Genomic DNA, 23,154 nt, shown 5'->3' with positions numbered 1-23,154 from the left:
ATACTGGTAAAAGACTGAATACATTTCCCCTAAGATAAGAACAAGGCAAGAATGTCCCCTCTTGCCACTTCTATTCAACGTTATTCAGCAGGTTCTGGCCAGTGAACTACAGGGAAAAGAAAAAATTAAAGCCATCTAGATTAGAAAGGAAGTTGTAAAATGGTCTTTATTCACAGATGACATGATCTTATATGCAGGAAATTCTAAGGAACACATGGGAAAATTCTTTAATTAATAAATGAGTTAGCCCCTTCTGCCATGTAAGGACACAGTGAGAACATGGATGACTATGAGGAAGAAGGCTCTCACCAGACACTGAATCTGCCAGCACCAGATATTCTCAGCATCCAGAACTACCTTTGCATTGACAAAGTCATCAATGTGCCCAGCTAATTTTCCAGTTATCCTTGAAGTGGGGGGTGTGGGGGGACTTAATCAAAATTTGTTGAGTGGAGCTTCCAAGAAAGTTCTTTAATGGGGACTGCCTCTGCTGAGAGGACTAAAAGACAATGGGACAAGATGAATTTCTGCAGTGGGTCAAGCACACACAGAGTGAGAGAACCAAGATATCTCTTATCAAAGCAGATAGGCATCAGTGCTCCCCCACACCCTTTTCTGGCTGGACAGACTGCAAATTATTCCCACCTCCCAGGGAACAAGCACACGTTGATCTAGTAGTCAGAAGTCAAAATCCAGCCATCCAATCAGTTAGCATGCGTTGTCACTGTGGCAGGTGATAAGAGTTGCATAGTTATACATCTGACTTCTTAAATTCACAGGACCACCAAAAAAAGATATGAAATATCTTTATAAGATACTAGCACTGAACAATAAGGGAATGAAATTAAGAAAACAATTCCATCATGACAGCATCAAAAAGGATAAAACACTTAGCAATATATCTAACAAAAAATTAAGACAATACCTAGTAAAATCCCAGAAGGCTTTCTTTAAGAAATTGAAAGCTTATTTTAAAATTTATTTGGAAATGCAAAGGCCTGAGAATAGCCAAAATAATTTTGAGGAAGATGGAGGACTTTATTACCTGATATTAAAACTTACTATGAAGTTACAGTAATCAAGATAGTGATATTAGCACAAGAATAGGCATATATTTCAATGGAACAGAACTGAACCCAGAAATATAGTCTTACATTTATGGTCATGGTCAATTTATTTTTGATGAAGGTCCCAAGACAATTCAATGAGAAGAAGATCACCTTTTCAACAAATGGGCTGGGCAACTGAATATTTACGTATCAAAAAACCAAACCAAAATAAAAAACACAGATCCTTACCTCAGGCCATAAATAAAAATTAATTCAAAATGCATCACAGGCCTAAGTGAAAGAACTAAAACTATAAAATTTCTGAAACTTCCCAAAGCACAATCCATAAAATAACTGATGAATTGAACTTCATCAAAATGGAAAACTCTTAAGCTATGGGTAACATAACAAGTCACCACTAATTCAGTGGCTTACAACACTGCACATATTTATTATCTTAACAGTTCTGGAGGTCAGAAGTCTAAGATCAAAGTGTTGGCAGGGTTTTATTCCTTCTGGAGGCTTCAAGGGAGAACCCACTCCTTTACCTTTCCTACCTTCTTAGAGCCCACCTGTGTCACTAGCTCATGGCCCCTTCATCGATCTTTAAAGTGTATCCCTCCAACCTCTGGTTCATTATCTTTTTTTTGTTTGTTTTTTTTTACTTTGATACTCTTCCCTAAGGACTTTTTTCCCTCCAGTTTTATTGAAATATAATTGATATATATCACTGTATAAGTTTAAAGTGTACAGCATAATCGTTTGACTTACCTATATTAGAAAATAATTACCACAGTAAGTTTAGTTAGCATCCATCATCTCATATAAAATAAATAGAAAAAACAAAAAAATTTCTTCCTTGTGATGAGAACTCTTAAATTTTACTCTCTTAACAACTTTCACATAGATCATATAGCAGCGTTAACTATAGTTATATTGTACATCACATCCCTAGTACTTATAACAAGAAGTTTTTGCCTTTTGACCACCTTCTTCCAATTCCCTCTCCCACCACTCCCTGCCTCTGGTAACCACAAATCTGATCTCTTTTTCTGTGATTTTTTTTTTTTTAAGATTCCACATGTGACTGAGATTACATAGTACTGTATTTATCATTCTCTGCCTGAACAGAGACTTCTTTGATTACAGTGGGCCCACCTGGTTAATCCAGGATAACTGCCCTATCTCAAGATGCTTAACTTAATCATAACTTCAAAGTCTTTTTTACAATGTAAGGTAATATATTCACAAGTTCTAGAAATTAGGACATGGATATCTTTGGAGGGGGCCATAATTCTCTCCACTGCAGACAACATTAAGAAAAGACAAACTACAGTTTGCAAATTGTATACCTGATAAAGAACTTGTATTCAGATTATATAAAGAACTCTTAACCAGTGAGAAGACAGACAACTCATTTTAAATATGGGCAAAAGGGCTTCCCCGGTGGTGCAGTGGTTGAGAATCCGCCTGCCAATGCAGGGGACACAGGTTCAATCCCTGGCCTGGGAAGATCCCACATGCCGCAGAGCAACTAAGCTCGTGTGCCACAACTACTCAGCCTGTGCTCTAGAGCCCGTGAGCCACAACTAATGAGCCCCCATGCCACAACTACTGAAGCCTGCACGCCTAGAGCCCGTGCTCCACGATGAGGGAAGCCACTGCAATGAGAAGCCCGCACACCGCAACGAAGAGTAGCCCCTGCTCGCCGCAACTAGAGAAAGCCCGCGTGCAGCAATGAAGACCCAACACAGCCAAAAATAAATAAATTTAAAAAAAAATAATAATAATAATAAAAATGGGCAAAAAATTGGGACATTTCACCAGCGAATATATACAAATGGCTAACAAGCACACAAAAAGATGCTTAGCGTCATTAGTCATTAGGGAAATGAAAATTAAAACCATAATGAAATATGATTTCATATCCACTAGAATGACTTAAAAAAAATAAGGACAATACCAAGTGTTGGTGAGGATGCTGAGAAACTGGAATCTTTATACATTGCTGGTCGGAATATAACATGGTATAGCCATTATGGAAACAATGTGACAGTTTCTTAAAAGTCAAACATAAACTTACCATAAGACTCATGAATTCCACTCCTAAGAATCTACCCAAGATAAATGAAATTATATATATACACAAATATATGCATATAAATGTTGATAGCAGCATTATTCGTAATAGCTGAAAAGTGGACACAAGCTAAATATCCATCCACTAGTGACTGGATAAACAAAATGTGGCATATCTATCTAATAGAATACAATTCTGCAATAAGAATGAATGAACTACTGATGCTACAAAATGGATGCTCAAAAACATGTTAAAGAAGATACAGAAGGATATATTTTATTAATTCATTTACAAAATGTCTAAAATATTCTTAGAGGTGTATAAATCAGATCAAACGCTCCCTAGGCCTGGGTGTGAGAATGGGAATTAACTGCAAATGGGCACAAGGAAACTTTCTGGGGGGATGGAAATGCTTTAAAACTGGACTGCACCAATAGCTGCACAATCTATATATTTACTACAAGTCATTAAATTATACACTTACAATGTGCTAATTTTATGGGATGTAAATTATACCCCAAGAATGGTATTAAAAAGGAATGTGTTTTCCGCAATAGTTGGGCATAATATTCTGTAAGTACCAACTGCATCAAGTTGGTTGATAGTGTTGTTTTGACAACTTCCTTATGATTATTTAAGAAGAATATTTTAAGAATCTCCAATTATTATTTTTGTTTTTTCTATTTTTCCCTTCATTATGCCAGTTTCTGCCTTATAAATTATAATGCTCTGTTTTTAGGTATATAAATATTCATTGTTATAACTTCCTGGTGAATCGCTCATTTTTCAATATACAATGTTCCTCTTTATATCTGGTACTACTTTGTCCTGCTGTCTACTTTGTCTGATATTAATGTAGACTTGTTCACCTTCCTATGCTTTATGTTTGCGTTGTATATTTTTTCATCGTTTTATTTTTTTTTTTTATTTTTATTTTTTTGCGGTACGTGGGCCTCTCACTGTTGTGGCCTTTCCCGTTGTGGAGCACAGGCTCTGGACGCACAGGCCCAGTGGCCATGGCTCACAGGCCCAGCCGCTCCGCGGCATGTGGGATCTTCCCAGACCGGGGCACGAACCCGTTTCCCCTGCATCGGCAGGCGGACTCTCAACCACTGCGCCACCAGGGAAGCCCCATCGTTTTATTTTTAACTATCCTTGTTTTTATATTCAAATGTGTCTCTTGTAGACAACATATAGATGTATCTTCCTTTTTTATTCAGTCTGACAATCTCTATCTTTTAAGTGGGCGTTTGGTCCATTTACATTTATTGTAATAATTGATACGAGTGAGTTTACATCTAACATTTTGCTATTTGTTTTCCATTCATTCCTCCTATTTTAATCTCTGTTGATTTTTCCCACCTTTGTTTCTATTAACCAAATTTTTTTTTGTTTGTTTTTTTTGTTTTTGCAGTACACTGGCCTCTCACTGTTGTGGCCTCTCCCGTTGCGGAGCACAGGCTCCGGACGCGCAGGCTCAGTGGCCATGGCTCACAGGCCTAACTGCTCCACGGCATGTGGGATCTTCCCGGACCGGGGCACGAACCCGTGTCCCCTGCATCGGCAGGCGGACCCTCAACCACTGCGCCACCAGGGAAGCCCCCCAAATATTTTTTAAGAGTTTCATTTTATGTTCTCTATTAAATTCTTACCTATACCTCTTCTCATTTTTTTTAGTGGTTACTTTAGGGCTAAGAATATGAATCCTCAATGGGTCCATATGGGGTCAATACTGTAAATGTTTGCTCTTCAAATCTGACACTACAAACTTTCTCTCACATCTCACATCACACCTGACACTATTCATTTCATTCTTTCCATTTTCTGCTTCCTACTTCATAACCATACGACAGTATAATTCCATTCACCTGGCCTTGTCTTTTGTGCAATTGTTGGTTTAAAGAAAATTACATGAAAAAGCACAGAATTTTATGTTTACCCAGCTATTTACTGTTTCCAGTGTTCTTCTTTCCTTTTCATAGATGTAAATTTTTATCTGGGATCATCTCCCATCAGCCTAAATGACATCTGTTAGTGTGTTTGCAGTTCTGCTGGCACCATATTCTCTGAGCTTTCATGTGTCTCATTATGCCTTTTTTTCACCCTCATTTATGAAGGATATTTTCACTGAATATGAATTGACAGTTTCAGTTTTTTCCTTTTGGTACTTTATAAAAATGTCTTTTCATTGTCTTCTGGCCTTTACTGCATCTTCACATAAGTATTCATAATTCATATGACTGTTCTTCTGTATGCAATATATCTGTTTTCCTTTGATGACTTTCAAGATTTCCTCTTAATCTTTGGATTTCAGCACTTGGACTATTATTAACTTAGGGATGATTCTTTTCATACTTAATCTGCGTGGTGTTCACTGAGCTTCTGGGATCTGTGAGGTGGTGTCTTACATCAATCTGAGAAGTTTGTGACCCTTATTTCCTTAAGTAGTTTTTCTTCCCTTTTCTCACTCTCTTTTCCTTCTTGGATTCCAATGATAAGTATGTTAACATTGTATCACAGATGCTTGAGGTTCTGTTAATTTTTCTTTTATCTTTTGACTCCTCATTCTTCAGTTTGGTTAATTTCTCTTTATCTCTCTAAGTTCACAGACTCTTTTATCCTACTTCTCCAATCTGATGCTAAGCTGATCTAGTAAAATATCATTTCTGTATTATATTTTTCATTTCTAGAGTTTCTATTAATTTTTAAAATATTTTTTTCCTTTCTCTGATCAGCTCAAGTATTAAGGTAATATTTTCATTTAGTTCTTTGACATATTTTCATTTGATTCCCTGAATGAGGTCCACTGCCTAAAAGCAGTCATCTCATTTGTTTTTTTTTTTTTTTTTTTTTTTTTTTTTTTTTTTTTGCGGTACGCGGGCCTCTCACCGTTGTGGCCTCTCCCATTGCGGAGCACAGGCTCCGGACGCGCAGGCTCAGCGGCCATGGCTCACGGGCCCAGCCGCTCCGCGGCATGTGGGATCCTCCCAGACCGGGGCACGAACCCGTGTCCCCTGCATTGGCAGGCGGACTCCCAACCACTGCGCCACCAGGGAAGCCCATCTCATTTGTTTTGTGCAGCTTTATAGTTGTTTATGGTGTATGGGTTAGTCTGGTAAGTTATTTCATTATGGCTGGAAGCGAAAGTACTGACAAATTCTTCTTATATTTTTGTATGTGAAAAATAAAGCAAAGTTTCATCTGTAGAAGACTGGCATTGCAACAATCCTAACCATATCTTTTCCAGAAACTATGATACTAGTCAGCAACCAGTCACTTCATGCAGAGAATATAAACTTCAGGAATATTCTCTGAAGAAAACTGGACACAAAATTAGTTCTAACAAATGCTATCAGCAACCATGGAAAACAGAGTGAGAGAAAGTGAAGCTGAGCCACGATTTTGTTCAAGCAAGTACAGTTACAAATATGCAGATTACTGATAAGCACAAAATAGGTTATGAATGAAAAATTTTATGATGATGGTGTTGGCATTTATGATTGTACAAAACTATCCCATGTGATACTGTTACTAGGACTCCTGAATGACAGTTTACAAAATGTATTATATGGTGTACATGAAAATGCTAACTAAACAATTAAATGCAAATGTTGCACCAAAAATGACATTCATTTCCAATAACATTCTTTTATATTTTGCAAAGACCTTTGTACAAGGTTCGTTCTCCTGAAAGTTTTGTCTTTCATCACACATGACACAACACTCATGAGGATGGATTCAACATGTGAAAAAGCACATACACAAATAATCACATTGCACCTTGTACTTCAGACTCAACATTTCCCATAAAAAGTGGCTCAGAAAAATGTCCATCTCCCTGAATACTGCCTAGTTTCAAAGAGTTGGCTAAAATATATTTCAAGTGGGGTTTGTTATTCTTTTAAGTCCACTCTGTTTGTTGTATAAACACATACAAAATAAAATTTTTCGCCACTTATAAATTTTGGCAAATTATAACCATAGACTAAATAGGATTAAGTATATTAATTATGCTGATTTAAAAAGAGTCCAAAATACATGCTGTGGCTCAACAAAAAGGAAGGAAATTGGCAAAAAGGACACCCTTTCCTATTAGAATATTATATTCTTGAGATAAAGAACATTTGTGGTATTATCTGTTAAGACAAAACAAAACAACTAAGTTTTATATTATTTAAGTTTTGTCTTACAAAGCTCAGGACTTTCACTTTTAAAGGCATGTAAAGTTGAAGACTTAAGAGTTGTTTGAAGCAGTACTGGATATACTTGACCACATCTGTGAGTTGAAGTGTGTGCTTCTATTACCCTCACTGTTTGCAAACACTCATGACTAACTTCAAAAGACTCCAAAAAATGCTATGTATGTTCAACTATTCTTACTGCACCTTAAATTTCTCTTATGAACAAAGGGGTGTGCCAGGTAACTTAGATCTGCAGAAAAGACAGAGTGGCCACAACGACATGAATAATGTTGGAACCAGAAACACATACAGAAAAAAATCAAGGAAATTAGGTTCAATCTTTCATGTTTCTAATAGATACCTGGATGTTTAACTTCATGCTTCACTTCAGTTTTGAAGATCACGAGATACAGATTACAATTATTTGGGTAGAGTTAAGTAGAGATCTTAGGTAGTTATATAAAATTCAAGATTAAACAAAAGCAGAAATATAAATGGGATATTACCTTCAACCATTTAGATCAGGGGTTGGCAGGCCTGTGGGCCAAACCCTCTGCCTGTTTTTGTGACTGAAGTTTTATTGACACATAGCCATGCCTTTCACTGACATGTTGCCCATGGCTGCTTCAGCACCACAACAGCAGAGCAAGCAGCTGTGATACCCCAAAATACTACCTGCACTTCACAGGAAAAATTGATGACACCAGTTTAAGTAACTGCCTAAATTTTTCAATTCATTCAATTTATTAACAGAACATTACAACCTACTGACATTTTAAAGACTTGAGAATATGCATACACCAGTCTAAGCAGAAGAGAAATCCAGCTTCGGTTAGAAGGATGGATGTACAAACTCTTCTCTTGCTTTGTGAAGAATTAAATAAAATTTTATAGGATTTAAAAAAAAAGTCTGCATCATATTTATGAGTCTAAATGAAAAGTTTAAAAACACTTATTTATATAGACATATACATAATCATGCCAATTTTCCTTCCAAGTTTTATTTAGAGCGTATTTACTATTTCTGGACTTCTGGTTCTCAAAATCTGAATTATAGCACCATCATTTTGAAAGTTAAAAAGATCGCAGTTGCTGGCACTGACATCATGAAGCAGACGGGGCCTGCGGCTCACCTGGGGGTGTGTAGGCGTCCATCGAGGTCTGCACAACCAAGGACCTGCGTTTGGAAGGCATAGGCACTGCCATCTTCCTTTCTTTGTGTTTAGCGAGCGCAGCCTGGACAGCCTCTGTATGGACGTCTGAAACAAAGCGAGAGCTCAATCACTCCATTGTTCAGGGACAGCCCGAAGGCCCCAAGCTTTTCTGCTTTCTTTCTGGTCCTGTGAAAGAGTTTATCATCCTACAGAAACTGTCACAAATGGATGAGTGGGGAAGGAAGGAAAATAAGTGTAAACCTGCTAGTTTGAAAGCTCCAGGAAAAAGGCATTCAAATTCATTCACAGACTTTTAACTGTTCATTTTATTACCCTACATCTGTATAAATAATCAGATACTGGATGTAAATCGTTGTGATTTTTCTTTTCTTAGAGTGAAAGGACATTGATCTTCAAATATTTCTTCACGGGTCACATTTTCAAGCTTCTTAATTCATTTCAATGTTCTGTTAGGGTAAGTATGTACACCTTACAGGCTGTATGGTAATGATTTTAGCTAACACTTTCCAAACATCAGTTATGGGGCAGTCACTATGTTAGGTATTTTGTGTATATTAACCCATTATGTTAACTCCACAAATGATTTTTTACTGCCTATTTTGTAAGGTGGTGTCCTCAGGGCTTGGCGTGGAGAATCAGGTGGACAAGGTACTGTGTCTCATGCAGGTCACTTTCTAAAGGGTTAAAGACAGACAACAATCAAACGGGGTAAGACTGAAAATAAGATAAAAAGATTGAGTACCTACTTTAACTGTGAAGCCAGGGAAGAGCTCTCTTACTGTGAAATCTGAATAGTAAGATGAGAATCTCCAAGACAGAGGGAAAAGCCAGCTCAAAGGCCCTGCACTGTGAATGAGGATGGTGCTGGCACAATGCACACAACACCAGCAGAGGGACTCACCAGGATGAGGGCTTTACAGGAATCCTACAGAGCTTGGCTTCCATTCTAACTTTGACAGGGAAGCATGAGGGAAGAAGGGTGAGCATGGATGACATGATCTGATTCCGTTTTGGAGGGCTCATTCTGGATGTTGTGAAGGAGACTGCAGGAGAATCAGAGTAGGAGCCAGGAAACCAGTTAGAAGTCTGCAGTCAGGATACTACTACACCCACACCACAATCTTCTACACACTCTGTGGGAGGAGTCACTCTTATTATTCCCATCTCACAAATGAGAAAGCAAAGGTATGAAGCTCCCCCCAGTGTCATGTAACTGGTGAGTAGCATTGACAGGGTTTGAACCCAGGTGTGAGTACCTCCAGAGCCCACACCCTTCACCACTAACCACCCTATTCTCTAGCTGTTCCTAGGAAAACTCCACCCTGTTAACATTTTAGAGTGTGGGTAAATATAGGCCAGCCCTTGGGCCAGATGAAGTCTGCAGTCTCTTTGTAATAATGTTCACTGGAACAGAGACACACTCATTTATATGTGTATTGTCTATGGCTGCTTCCATACTATAAAAGCAGGGCTGAGCAGTTGTGAGAGACCATAATGGCTAAAAATATTTTCTATCTGGCCCTTTACAGAAAATATCTGCCAACACTTGTTTTAGAGCATATCACATACCAAACACAATGAATTTATTTATTATTTTATTTTGTTCAGATTGTGTATGCACTGCTCTTTTCTCCTCAACTAGACTCAAAGTACTTTAAGACAAAAACCTAGTTTCTGGTCATTCTTTTTCTTAAACTCCTAGATTAAAAACTGATGACTGAATGACTTGTATTCACATTACTGAATAAAACTAAAGGGCTCATCAATGAGGTGAGAGTACACTAATTCCCCACATATCAAATACTTTGTTTTATATATTTCTCCTTTTGAATTTTTTGGATGTAACTTCAAATTTACAGAAAATCTGCAAGAATAGTACAGAACTCCCGTATAACTTTTACCCAAACTCACCACTTACATTTGACCCCACTGCTTTCTTTATGTAAGTATGTTTTTTCCTAATCATTTGAAAATAAATTGCAGGTACCATGTTCCTCTATACCTAAATATTTCAAAGTATTTCCTAAAAACAGAGATATTCTCTTACATAATGTAAATTCTCAAAATCAGGAAATTTAACAATGTACTATTATCTAATTCAAAGTCCATGTTCAAATAGTGCCAATTAGCCCAGTAACTTCCTTTGCAGTTATTTTGTCTTCCTAGTCTATGATCCAGTCCAGGACCACGGATGCGTGCATTTATCAGATTTTCTTTGCCCTCCTAGATCTGGACCAGTTTCCCAGCTTCTGCCTCTCGTGAAACCATTTTAAAGAATACAGGCCAGTTATTTTGTAGATTGTCTTCAACTTGGATTTTCTGATGTTTCCTCATGATTAGATTCAGACCATGCATTTCAGTGGGGGTTCCAGAGAAGTCTGTCCTCTACTGATGGTGTTAACTTTGGTCCTTGATTAAGATGGTGCCCATCAAGTTCTTCCAAAGTAAAGATGTTACTTTTCCCACTATGTAAGATTCTGTTTAAATTTCAAAGAAACTGCCAAAGTGATTATAATATTTAACATCCACATCACCAACACATGAGATTCTAATCCTGCCACCAGCACTTGGTACAATCTTTTCTATAGTAGCTGTTCTTATGGTTGTGAAGGAGAATCATGAAGTTTAATTTACATTTACCTGATGGCTTATGTTGAGCACCTTTCCTGGACTTCCTGGACATTTGCTTATCATCTGTTGTGAAGTATATGTCCAAGTTTTTGAGCTGCCTTTTTATTACTGATTTATACTAGTTCTTTATATATTATGGATACAAGCTTTTTTTAAAGATATATGTTTTGAAAATACTCATCCCAAGTCTATGGCTCAACTTTCAAACCCTTAATAGTGTGCTTGATGAGGAGAAATTTTTCATTTTCATGAGATTCATTTTGTTATCTTTTCCTCTCTAGCTAGTGCTTTTTGAATCCTGCCTATAAATTTCTACCTACCCCAAGGTTCAAAAAATACACTCCTTTGTTTTCTTTGGGAAGCTTTATACTTTTACCTTTTACTTTTAGGTCTAGGTACCATCTCAAGTTAATTTTTCTAAGTAGTGGAAGTGGAGGTTTGTGTTCACATTTTCCCACATGCTTATCTAATTTTTCAAGTACCATTTGTTGTAAAGATTTTCCTTTCCTTATTAAATTGCCCTAGCTCCTTTGTCAAGTATCACCTGACCATGTGTGTATGGGTATAATTTTGAACTCTCCATCTGGTACAGTAAATCCATTTGTCTATCCTTCTGCTATGTTGATTAGTTATATATTTTTTTCAGTTAGAGTATTTACAAAAAAACATATAAGATTCACCCTCCCAACAATTTTCAGGTGGTCAGCACAATACTGTCAACCACAAGTACATTATTGTGCAACAAACCCCAGAAGTCCCCATCCATCCTGTATGACTGAAACTCTACACCCACCTAACAGCAACTCACCACCTCCCTGCCCCCAATCCTGAGCAACCACCATTCTATTTTCTGTTTCTATGAGTTTACTATTTTAGACACCTCATATAAGTGGAATCACACAGTATTTGTCTTTCTGTGACTGGCTTATTTCTCACAGCAAAATGTCCTCAAGAATATGCTGTAGAGGGCTTCCCTGGTGGCACAGTGGTTGAGAGTCCGCTTGCTGATGCAGGGGACACGGGTTCGTGCCCCGGTCCGGGAAGATCCCACATGCCACGGAGCAGCTGGGCCCGTGAGCCGCGGCCGCTGAGCCTGCGCGTCCGGAGCCTGTGCTCCGCAACGGGAGAGGCCACAACAGTGAGAGGCCCACGTACCACAAAAAAAAAAAAAAAAAAAAAAGAATATGCTGTAGAATGTGTCATAATTTCCTTTCCTTTTAAGGCTCAGTAGTATTCCACTATATATACACACCATATTTTCTTTATCCATTCATCCACTGATGGATATTTAAGTTGCTCTGACCTCCTGGCTACTGTGAATAATGCTGCTATGACTATTGGTGTAGAAATATCTGTTTGCATCCCTGCTTTAATTATTTTGGATATATATCCAAATAGAATTCATAAATCATATGGTGGTTCTATTTTTTATTTTTTGAGGAAGCTCCATACTGTTTTCCATAGCTGCTGCACCATTTTACATTCCTACCAACAGTGCACAAGCGTTACAATTTATCTACATACTCACCAACATGTGTTTTCTGTTTAGGAAAATTTTTTATAATAGCCATCCTAATGGGTGTGAGTGGTATCTCACTGTGGTTTTGAGTTGCATTTTCCTGGTAATTAGCAATGTTGAACATCTTTTAATGGACTTATTGGCCATTTGTACATCTTCCTTGGAGAAATGTCTATTAAAGTTTTTTGCCCATTATTAAATTGGGTTATTTAATGTTATTGAGTTGTAGGAGTTATTTATATATTCTGGATATTAACCCATGATCAGATGTATACAAGAGGATATGTTCTTCAATTTCATAGGTTGCCTTTTCCCTCTATTGTTTCTTTGCTGCAAAGAAGTTTTAAGTATGATGCAGTCTCACTTGTCTAATTTTGCTTTTGTTGCCTGTGCTTTCGGTGTCATATTCAAGAAATCACTGCCAAATCCAATGTCATGAAGCTTTCCCCCTATGTTTTCTTCTAAGAATTCTACAGTGTCAGGTCTTACATTTAGGTCTACAATCTATTTTGAGTTAATTTTTGTATATGGTGTAAGATAATGGTCCAACCTCTTTCTTTTGCAAAACAAAATCCAATTTTCCCAACACTGTTTGTTGAAGAGACTATCCTTTCCCCACTGTGCAGCTTTGGCAGCCTTGTCCAAGATCATCTGACCATATACATAGAGTGTATTTCCGGGCTGTCTATTCTTTTCCATTATTCTACATGCCTGTCTTTATGCCTGTACCACAGTGTTTTGATTACTGTACCTTTGTAATTTATATTGAAATCAGGAATTGTGAGGCCTCCATTTTGTTGTTCTTTCTCAAGATTGTTTTGCTTATCTGAGGACCTTTGAGATTCCATATGAATTTTAGAATTTTTTCATTTCTGCAAAAAATGCCATTGGGATATTGATAAGGAAGATTATTGTAGTTTTATCATAAATTTTGAAATTAGGTAGTGCAAGTCCTCCAACTTTGTTCTTTTCAAGTTTGTTCTGGCTATCCAGATTTGATCTCATTTTCATGGAAATTTTAGAAACACTCTGTCAATTTCTACAAAAACTCTGTTGGGATTTTGATTAGACTCATGTTAAATCTATAAATCAATGTAGAGAGACTATCTTAATACTGAGTCTTCCAATCCATGAACACACAGTGGATCTCTCCATTTTTTTTCTCCTTTAATTTCTACCAACAATGTTCTGTAACTATCACTGAGGAAGTCTTCCTAAATGCTGGATGTTATTGATGTTATTATAAAAAGCACTGTTTTTTTATTTCACTTACAATTTTTGTTGCTAGTATATACAAATACAATTAGTTTTTATATACTGAATTTCTCCCTTCCACCCTTGCAAAATTCACGTTATTTCTACTAGTTTTGTAAATTTCTTAAAATGTTCAAAATAAACCATCATGGTGTCTGTAAATATAGTTTTACCCCTTCCTTTCCAGTTCAGTGAACTACACCAAAATATTGAGTAGTCATGTAAGGGTGACAAAATGTATTGTTTTTTGTTCATTCTTTTAGATATATGCAAGGTTTTTTGCCTTGAGTATAAATTACTTTTGCAATCAAAGTTATATTTTTAACATAAAACAATCATTTTAGAAAATATGGATAAGAAAGGTACATCTTAAAGAAGTGTGGATTTTTCCCCACATTTAAAAAAACTGCTAAGACCAAACACAAGTGTGCTAAATTTTCTTCACAAAATTGAAAGAAAATAGTAAAACAAGAATATTTTCAATCACAAAGACACTCACATGCCCAAACTAGGAGCCACTCCTGGCCTATGCCCCAGAAGGTAAAGAGTTTACCCACGGTTGGCCATGAGTCAGAAATAAGTGCTTGTTGCTGTTAAGTCACTAAGATGTTGGATAGCTTACTGTACAGCAAAATTGAACAACACATAAACTGATGAAGTAACGAATTCTTTTCAAAAGCCAACTCTATGTCTTATTTTAACTGCAAAACAATGGCATAAGAAACATTTAAAACATCTATAAATAGCACCCTGAAGAGTCCATAACACAACATGATGAATAATGATGGTAGGTGGAATACCAGGGCGACCCTCCCCAGACAGCAGTGCTGGCATGATCACTGAAGACCCCTAGAGAGCATGCTCACCCAGTCAAAACAAGGCAAAGATACGGAAAGAGATGCGCAGCCCTGAAGTTGAAGAGCTGCCTCTGGGGTGCACAGTGTAATTAGGGCAAAAAGCATTCACTGCAATGTTGAATGAAATGTTAGGATCAGAATTACCTCCACATTGTAAGCTTTTCAGTGCTCAACACTCCCCACTCCCAACCCAAATATCCAAACCAAAAAAGGACCACTAACATCTCTGGAGAGTGACTAGATGGAGAGATCTTTTTGGAAAGATGTTTCGAAATATGATGATTAGTCGGGGGAGAAAACCAACCCATGTCACCGTGCGACTCTCCTGGTTCTTCTAATGTGGCTTCTCCCTTCCATCCTCAACAAGGCTGGGAGCTCTCCTAGTTCCCCCTGTTGCCAGTTGTACAAGTCTAACAGCTGCAGGAAGAGAGGAGAGAGTAAGACTGGACCACACGGCAAAGGGGACACAATGAAGTCTATCTTCTGTGAGAACTAACACGTGTCATCGGGTGCCACGGGGAGGCCCCTCGGCAGTTCCAAGTGCCCTGGATTCCAGGAAGGGGCGTCTGGATCAACAGTTAAGAAGACTGGAAAAGGGGTATTAGCTGAGAATACGTTCACAGCTCTTAGCCTAAAACCCAGATCAATCCTACAAGACCTCATGAAACTAAAAACTTTTAGGAAAATGTGGATAAGCAGGTTGCTACATAGCAAATCTTCCCTTGAAAGCTCAGCATCATTGACGGGACGCATCCACGAGTGACATCAGTAGCTCTGATGCAGGAACCACGAAGGCATTTGATTAAGTGTCACAAAACCTTAATTACAAGTGTCTTGGATGCAGTTCTTACACAGCCATGTGAATTAGGAACTAGATGAAAGCTGAGGAAGGGAAATAATAAGAAGTGGAGTCTCCCACTCGTTTGAGGTGCTGGGCAGGGTGACAGAGCAGTCGAGCTCCCAGCCACACAAGGCGTCAACAAGAGCTGCTGATCATTATGAGCCCTGAGGTCCAGGGAAGGTCTGAAGCACAAATGGACAGAAAAAGATGAAACTAAATACCAGGAGGAAACAATATGCCTCAAGAGCTGTACATTTAGTTTTACAGGAAAGGGAACTGCTATTTTCTAGTATTTCTAACGTCAATGGAGACAAGTACCAAAAAGTGGTCAAAGACATCCCATACTTCCCACAAAGGGGCTGGGAAGTGGCAGACTGCAAGTCCATGGACACAGAACATGATTTTAGTTTGGGATTCCACGGTGGCATTGATGTTACCAAAGCACAGAGGAAAGAAGCCAGTCTGATCAAGAAGCACTGAATTAGGCAGGGTAAACATGGCAAGGGTGTAGGAAAAAAGGCAGAGATTTGAAAGCTTTCATAGCATAATGAAAGGCACCGTGCTGCCTGGAAACCAAATGTGACCTCCGCCCTCCAGGGCAGGGGTGTATCACAGAGTTATCCCTACAGAGCTGTACAGGGCATGCTGGGTGAACTGCTGGCTGGTGCACAGTGAAGGGGCCACAGAAGCCAGCAACATGCAAGAACCAAGAACCACTCCTGCTGAAAGGCCTCCACCTCCTCTGCTAACAGCTGCACATCAAGTCAGCTGACAAAGACAATGCAAGGGCCTAGATCCATTCTTCCCTGAGAAGGCCATGAAGGTGGATTCAGGTCTGAGAGGCGATAAATTGATTATGCCACGTTTGAAAACAGGAAGCAAAACTAAGTAAAATCCTCTCATCTGCCCTTCCTTCCTCTGCGGCAGCATTCACAGCTTATTCAGCCTAGGTCTTTCATTCAAACATTCTCAAAGTATCCATCTATTCAGAGAAAGGAGATATTTATGGTCAGCTTCATGTAGCATGGAATAAACAGATCACTCTGGCTAGTAAAGAATTTTTGGGGTACTTACATTTATAGTGTTAGACAAATTGACATGCTAATAAGATGTACTTCTTCAGCAGAGTTTCAAAAACAGTGAAAATGGTAATAAACCACTTACTATGTCATACAGTGCTGCAGAAACAGAAAATATTACCTCCTTAGAAGAGCTTATTAAAAGCCTAATACCACAGCATAAGCATCATGCAGCCATTCCTTGTGTATCTCTATGTTCTGCAAATACCTCTTCCTAAACTAAGCACTACGGATAATAAGTTTGTAAATCCACTCATTCTCCTCTCTTGGCTTGAAAGATGGACCTGACCCTACTTTCTGACTTCTGACAACTTTTCCGTCTACTGTTCCAGAAAGAAACTTGCAAAGTTTATATTTCCAGTTAATTTCACAAGCTGAAATTCTGTCTTACTGGCAGGAAGCTACAAGGGATGCAGCAATATAAAATATGCCCAAAGTTCTAGGAAAATGCAAGAATACTGAAGTGAGAGTCCAGGCTTTGGAATCAGAATGCTGGTTCTGCCACTTACTAACTGTAAAATACTGAATAAAATTTTAAATCCCTCTAGGCCTCACTTTGATCATCTGTAAAATGGAAACAAAAATCATAGAGTTGCTGTGAGAATTACGTAAGTTAAAATATACAAAGCAAGCCACTAGGTACCTGTTACCTAGCAGCACTCATTAATGACAGCTGCTTTTATTAATATTTTGAAGCAATGGTTTGGTACAGTGGGTTTGATCAACTGAAAAGGCCCAAGGAATCAGCATTGATAGCCTGACTTCTTGAGGTGACACCACCACAACGATGGTGTTCTTGCCAGGCACACATCACAGACCACGGGGTAAACCTACGAATTATACTCGGCACAAAAGGAAGGAAGACAGGCACTAAATGCTGACGCCTCTGAGCAAGGGCTCCCGTTGCTGCAGCCTCAGGTCTGCAGCTCAGAGGTCAACCCCAGAGGGCACGCACTCGGTCGAAGGTGCTTACTCTTCACAAGACTTCCATATTTTTGACCCCTGCGTCAACAGTCTCAACAAGGTCTTTGAACAGATATAAGTTCTTAATATCCTGAACAGAAGCTCTGTTTTCCTTTTGGTTTCTTTAAAACAGACTGTACTTTCATTTTCTCAGTAAGAAACTACTATCCTGCAACACAGTAAGCAGTGGGATATTTGAAGAATAAATTATTAATAACCAGACACCTTTACCCCCCTCAGAGCAAGGGCGTATCTTTGTGTAACTATGGGTTTATATCTTATTTATTTATTTATTTAACATCTTCACTGGAGTATAAATGCTTTACAGTGGTGTGTTAGTTTCTGCTTTATAACAAAGTGAATCAGCTATACATATACATATATCCCCATATCTCCTCCCTCTCGTGTCTCCCTCCCACCCTCCCTATCCCACCCCTCTAGGTGGTCACAAAGCACTGAGCTGATCTCCCTGTGCTATGTGGCTGCTTCCCACTAGCTATCTATTTTACATTTGGTAGTGTGTATGTCCATGCCACTCTCTCACTTTGTCCCAGCTTACCCTTTCCCCTCCCCGTGTCCTTAAATCCATTCTCTACGTCTGCGTCTTTATTCCTGTCCTGCCCCTAGGTTCTTCAGAACCATTCTTTTTTCTTTTTTAGATTCCATATATATGTGTTAGCATATGGTATTTAACTCTTTCTGACTTACTTCACTCTGTATGACAGACTCTAGGTCCATCCCCCTCACTACAAATAACTCAATTTCGTTTCTTTTTTTTTTTTTTTTTTTTTTTTTTTTTTTTTTGGCTATACGCGGGCCTCTCACTGTTGTGGCCCCTCCCGTTGCAGAGCACAGGCTCCGTATGCGCAGGCTCAGCGGCCATGGCTCACGGGCCCAGCCGCTCCGCGGCATGTGGGATCTTCCCGGACCGGGGCACGAACCCGTTTCCCCTGCATCGGCAGGCGGACTCTCAACCACTGCGCCACCAGGGAAGCCCTCAATTTCGTTTCTTTTTATGGCTGAGTAATATTCCATTGTATATATGTGCCACATCTTCTTTATCCATTCATCTGTCGATGGACACTTAGGTTGCTTCCATGTCCTGGCTATTGTAAATAGAGCTGCAATGAACATTGTGGTACATGACTCTTTTTGAATTATGGTTTTCTCAGGGTATATGCCCAGTAGTGGGATTGCTGGGTTGTATGGTAGTTCTATTTTTAGTTTTTTAAGGAACCTCCATACTGTTCTCCATAGTGGCTGTATCAATTTACATTCTCACCAACAGTGCAAGAGTGTTCCCTTTTCTCCACACCCTCTCCAGCATTTATTGTTTGTAGATTTTTTGATGATGGCCATTCTGACTGGTGTGAGGTGATACCTCATTATAGTTTTGATTTGCATTTCTCTAATGATTAGTGATGTTGAGCATCCTTTCATGTGTTTGTTGGCAATCTGTATATCTTCTTTGGAGAAATGTCTATTTAGGTCTTCTGCCCATTTTGGGATGGGGTTGTTTGTTTTTTTGATATTGAGCTGCATGAGTTGATTGTATGTTTTGGAGATTAGTCCTTTGTCAGTTGCTTCGTTTGCAAATATTTTCTCCCATTCTGAGGGTTGTCTTTTCGTCTTGTTTATGGTTTCCTTTGCTGTGCAAAAGCTTTTAAGTTTCATTAGGTCCCATTTGTTTATTTTTGTTTTTATTTCCATTTTTCTAGGAGGTGGGTCAAAAAGGATCTTGCTGTGATGTATGTCAGAGAGTGTTTGTTCTGCCTGTCTTCCTCTAAGAGTTTTATAGTGTCTGGCCTTACATTTAGGTCTTTAATCCATTTTGAGTTTATTTTTGTGTATGGTGTTAGGGAGTGTTCTAATTTCATTCTTTTACATGTACCTGTCCAGTTTTCCCAGCACCACTTATTGAAGAGGCTGTCTTTTCTCCATCAGGGTTTAAATCTTAAGAAAAACTGATGCTTGCCTGCCTCACTTCTCCCTCCTGAAGTCAAAAGTCATGACCCATTTTGCTCGTGCTGCTCTCAGAGTCCACATTATATCGATACAATTAACAGTAGGTATGTAGACAGAGGGGGGATGCCCCTCCCACCTCGAAGGAAGGCAAAAGTGAATCAACAGAAGAGAATGTTTTCTGTAAGGAAGCTTATTTGTTTCCAATAGTGTAACAACTGAGACCACGATCCAAGCCAGACTGCATGGGTTCACATCCCAGTCCCTCTGCAAGACTTCAGACACATTACTTAACCTATCTGTGCCTCAATTTCCTCATGTGCAAAAAAATGAAGCAAGGAGAGTGCCTGCCCACTGGGGTGGCTACCAGGACTACATAAGTCAGTTCATTACAAGACTCAGGGCAGAGTCTGGCTCACGGTACCGAGAACACTATACTGTAGTCGGATCATAACATGATGTGTCCAGTATTAAGGTGACTCTAAGCTGGAGAGAGAAGACAGAGAAGAAACAAGTGTGGGAGAAACTGAGCTTCTTGGATTCTGACTACTGCCACTCCCCAGCCCCACCAACAACCAGGGCCTGTCCAGGCTCAATTCCACCAGAGTTTCTTCTGTGGTTGTACTGTTCTTGTTCTTTGAGTAAAATATGCACATAGAAGTATAGTTGTGCTATCAAATTACCAATAGCATTGTTTACAGAACTAGAACAAAAAAATCTTAAAATTTGTATGGAGACACAAAAGATCCCAAATAGCCAAAGCAATCTTGAGGGGAAAAAAAAGAGCTGGAGGAATCAGACTTCCTGACTTCAGACTATAATACAAAGCTACAGTAATCAAGACAATATGGTACTGGCACAAAAACAGAAATACACATCAATGGAACAGGATAGAAAGCTCAGAGATAAACCCATGCACCTATGGCCAACTAATCTATGACAAAGGAGGCAAGGATATACTATGGAGAAAAGACAGTCTCTTCAATAAGTGGTGCTGGGAAAACTGGACAGATACATGTAAAAGAATGAAATTAAAACACTCCCTAACACCATACACAAAAATAAACTCAAAATGGATAAAAGACCTACATATAAGACTGGACACTATAAAACTCTTAAAGGAAGACATAGGAAGAACACTCTTTGATGTAAATCACAGCAAGATCTTTTTTGACCCACCTCCTAGAGTAATGGAAATAAAAACAAAAATAAACAAATGGGACCTAATGAAACTTAAAGGCTTTTGCACAGCAAAGGAAACCATAAACACAACAAAAAGACAACCATCAGACTGGGAGAAAATATTTGCAAACGAATCAACGGACAAAGGATTAATCTCCAAAATATATAAACAACTCATGCAACTCAGTATTAAAAAAAACAAACAACCCAATCCAAAAATGGGCAGAAGACCTAAATAGACATTTCTCCAAAGAAGACATACAGATGGCCAAGAGGCATATGAAAAGCTGCTCAACATCACTAATTATTAGAGAAATGCAAATCAAAACTACAATGAGGTATCACCTCAAACTGGTCAGAATGGGCATCATCAGAAAATCTACAAACAACAAATGCTGGAGAGGGTGTGGAGGCAAGGGAACCCTCTTGCACTGTTGGTGGGAATGTAAATTGATAGAGACACTATGGAGGACAGTATGGAAGTTCCTTAAAAAACTACAAATAGAATTACCATATAACCCAGCAATCCTACTACTGGGAATATAGGCAGAGTAAACCATAATTCAAAAAGACACATGCCCATCGTTCACTGCAGCACTATTTACAATAGCCAGGTCATGGAAGCAACCTAAATGCCCATCGATAGACGAATGGATAAACAAGATGTGGTACATATATACAATGGAATATTACTCAGCCATAAAAAGGAACAAAACTGGGTCCTTTGTAGAGACTTGGATGGACCTAGAGACTGTCATACAGAGTGAAGTAAGTCAGAAAGAGAAAAACAAATATCATATATTAACGCATATATGTGGAATCTAGAAAAATGGTACAGGTGAACAGGTTTGCAAGGCAGAAATAGAGACACAGATGTAGAGAACAAACGTATGGATACCAGGGGTGGAAAGCGGTGGTGGGTGGTGGTGGTGGGATGAATTGGGAGATTGGGATTGACACGTATACACTAATATGTATAAAACAGATAATAACAAAAAATAATTGACTATCATGTACTTGACAATAAAAGCCAAGATTCTGAGAACAAAAAAGTTAAAGAGAACCTACATAAAATAGGTAGAGGATTAACTGATGCAATCTTTTGGGAAAACACTATTTTCAGTAATAATTTGTTACTGTTTGTGATAAAAGTACAACTACTAATTTAAAAAAAAGTACAGGGGCAGGGAGTGTGTACAGGTGAGCAGAGCGGAGGCGACAAGAAAAGGAATGGTAGGTAAGAAAGCATGTTTCCAGCGAGCACTGTCATTGGTCAGAAGTGGAGCCAGGGCCACCATTTGGTTCCACCTACTTGCTGTTTCAGTTCCATTCCCTCCATTTCTCAGGCTTCAGGAAAAACATGTAGGTACATGACTGTACAGAGGGGCACGTACTGACCACTGCACTCATGCGTTCAATTATTTACTGAGCACCTACTGTATACCTAGTCCCTGCTCTCACAGAAGGCTGTTTGGGGATGGAGACCAGTAAACCAACCAGACAGGAGGATGGGATGGATACAACGTGTGAAGAGTGTGGGACCTGAGAGTGCAGAAGATGGGCATCTGGCCCAGGCCGCCAGGAGAGGCCTGGGCAGGAAGTGACATGCGGAGAGGACCTAGCAGAACAGTGGGTACTCAGCCTGTCCAATCAACAAGGACGTGTGACAGAGATTCATCTGCACAGCAACTGACCTTTGCTTGTTCCTTAAACCCTTTCACTGGTTCCTGGCCCTCCTGAGTCACGTCAGATGCAGAGGCTCTCTCAGGACACGTACACAGGTCCCATGCACTTCCTCAACCAGTGCTCTTCCTCTCTCTCTTTACATCGAGGCTACACAGACACTCCACCTCTTGCACTCCACTCCACCTGCTGGGTCTTTGGGCTTCAGAACTGTTTCCAATGAAGAATGAAGAATGTCGCTCTTCAACAACTGAGTGAATGCGGATTGATGCCTTTGCTGTGCCAGGCTCTGCTCTAGGCATAAATTATCTTCACTTTTTTTTCATCATAAACTCAGCCCATTTTTAACCACCACTTTTAACTAATGCTTTTGTCCTTAATGGACAATAAGGGGGATAAAATTTTATAACAGCTATAAACTAAGTACACAGGAAGCACACCAAAAGTTAATTAGAAAAACAAAGGCAATGACTCTTCACCATGAAACGAGTGAGACACTCCTGAAACATGTGATAGAGAAATTACATGAGTTAAACAAAAAGCGTTTAGAGCAGTGTCTGGTTCAAAGGAAGTGCTGGATAAATGCTGACTGCTGCTTGGATCATGGCTGTTGAGGTTTCACTGTGCATCTTGGAGGAGGCCACAGTTAAGTACCAGAGTGCTAGCTGTTGCTACTATTATGCATTTTCTAGAACTTC

General features: G+C 39.1%; 1 protein-coding gene across 2 annotated transcripts in view; it reads right to left on the bottom strand.

The window, feature by feature from the left end:
- DIP2C (disco interacting protein 2 homolog C) overlaps positions 1 to 23,154 on the bottom strand; it is a 361,724-nt gene that overhangs the window by 140,677 nt on the left and 197,893 nt on the right. For both annotated transcript variants that reach the window (XM_079698959.1, XM_079698960.1), the window contains one exon: positions 8,444 to 8,569. In XM_079698959.1, the coding sequence (XP_079555085.1) occupies positions 8,444 to 8,569 (126 nt within the window). The remainder of the gene's footprint in view (positions 1 to 8,443; positions 8,570 to 23,154) is intronic.

Source organism: Hyperoodon ampullatus (assembly GCF_949752795.1).
Source record: "Hyperoodon ampullatus genome assembly, chromosome: 3".
In the NCBI taxonomy this organism is placed as follows: Eukaryota; Metazoa; Chordata; class Mammalia; order Artiodactyla; family Ziphiidae; genus Hyperoodon; species Hyperoodon ampullatus.
This window is presented reverse-complemented; position numbering and strand designations above follow the sequence as displayed.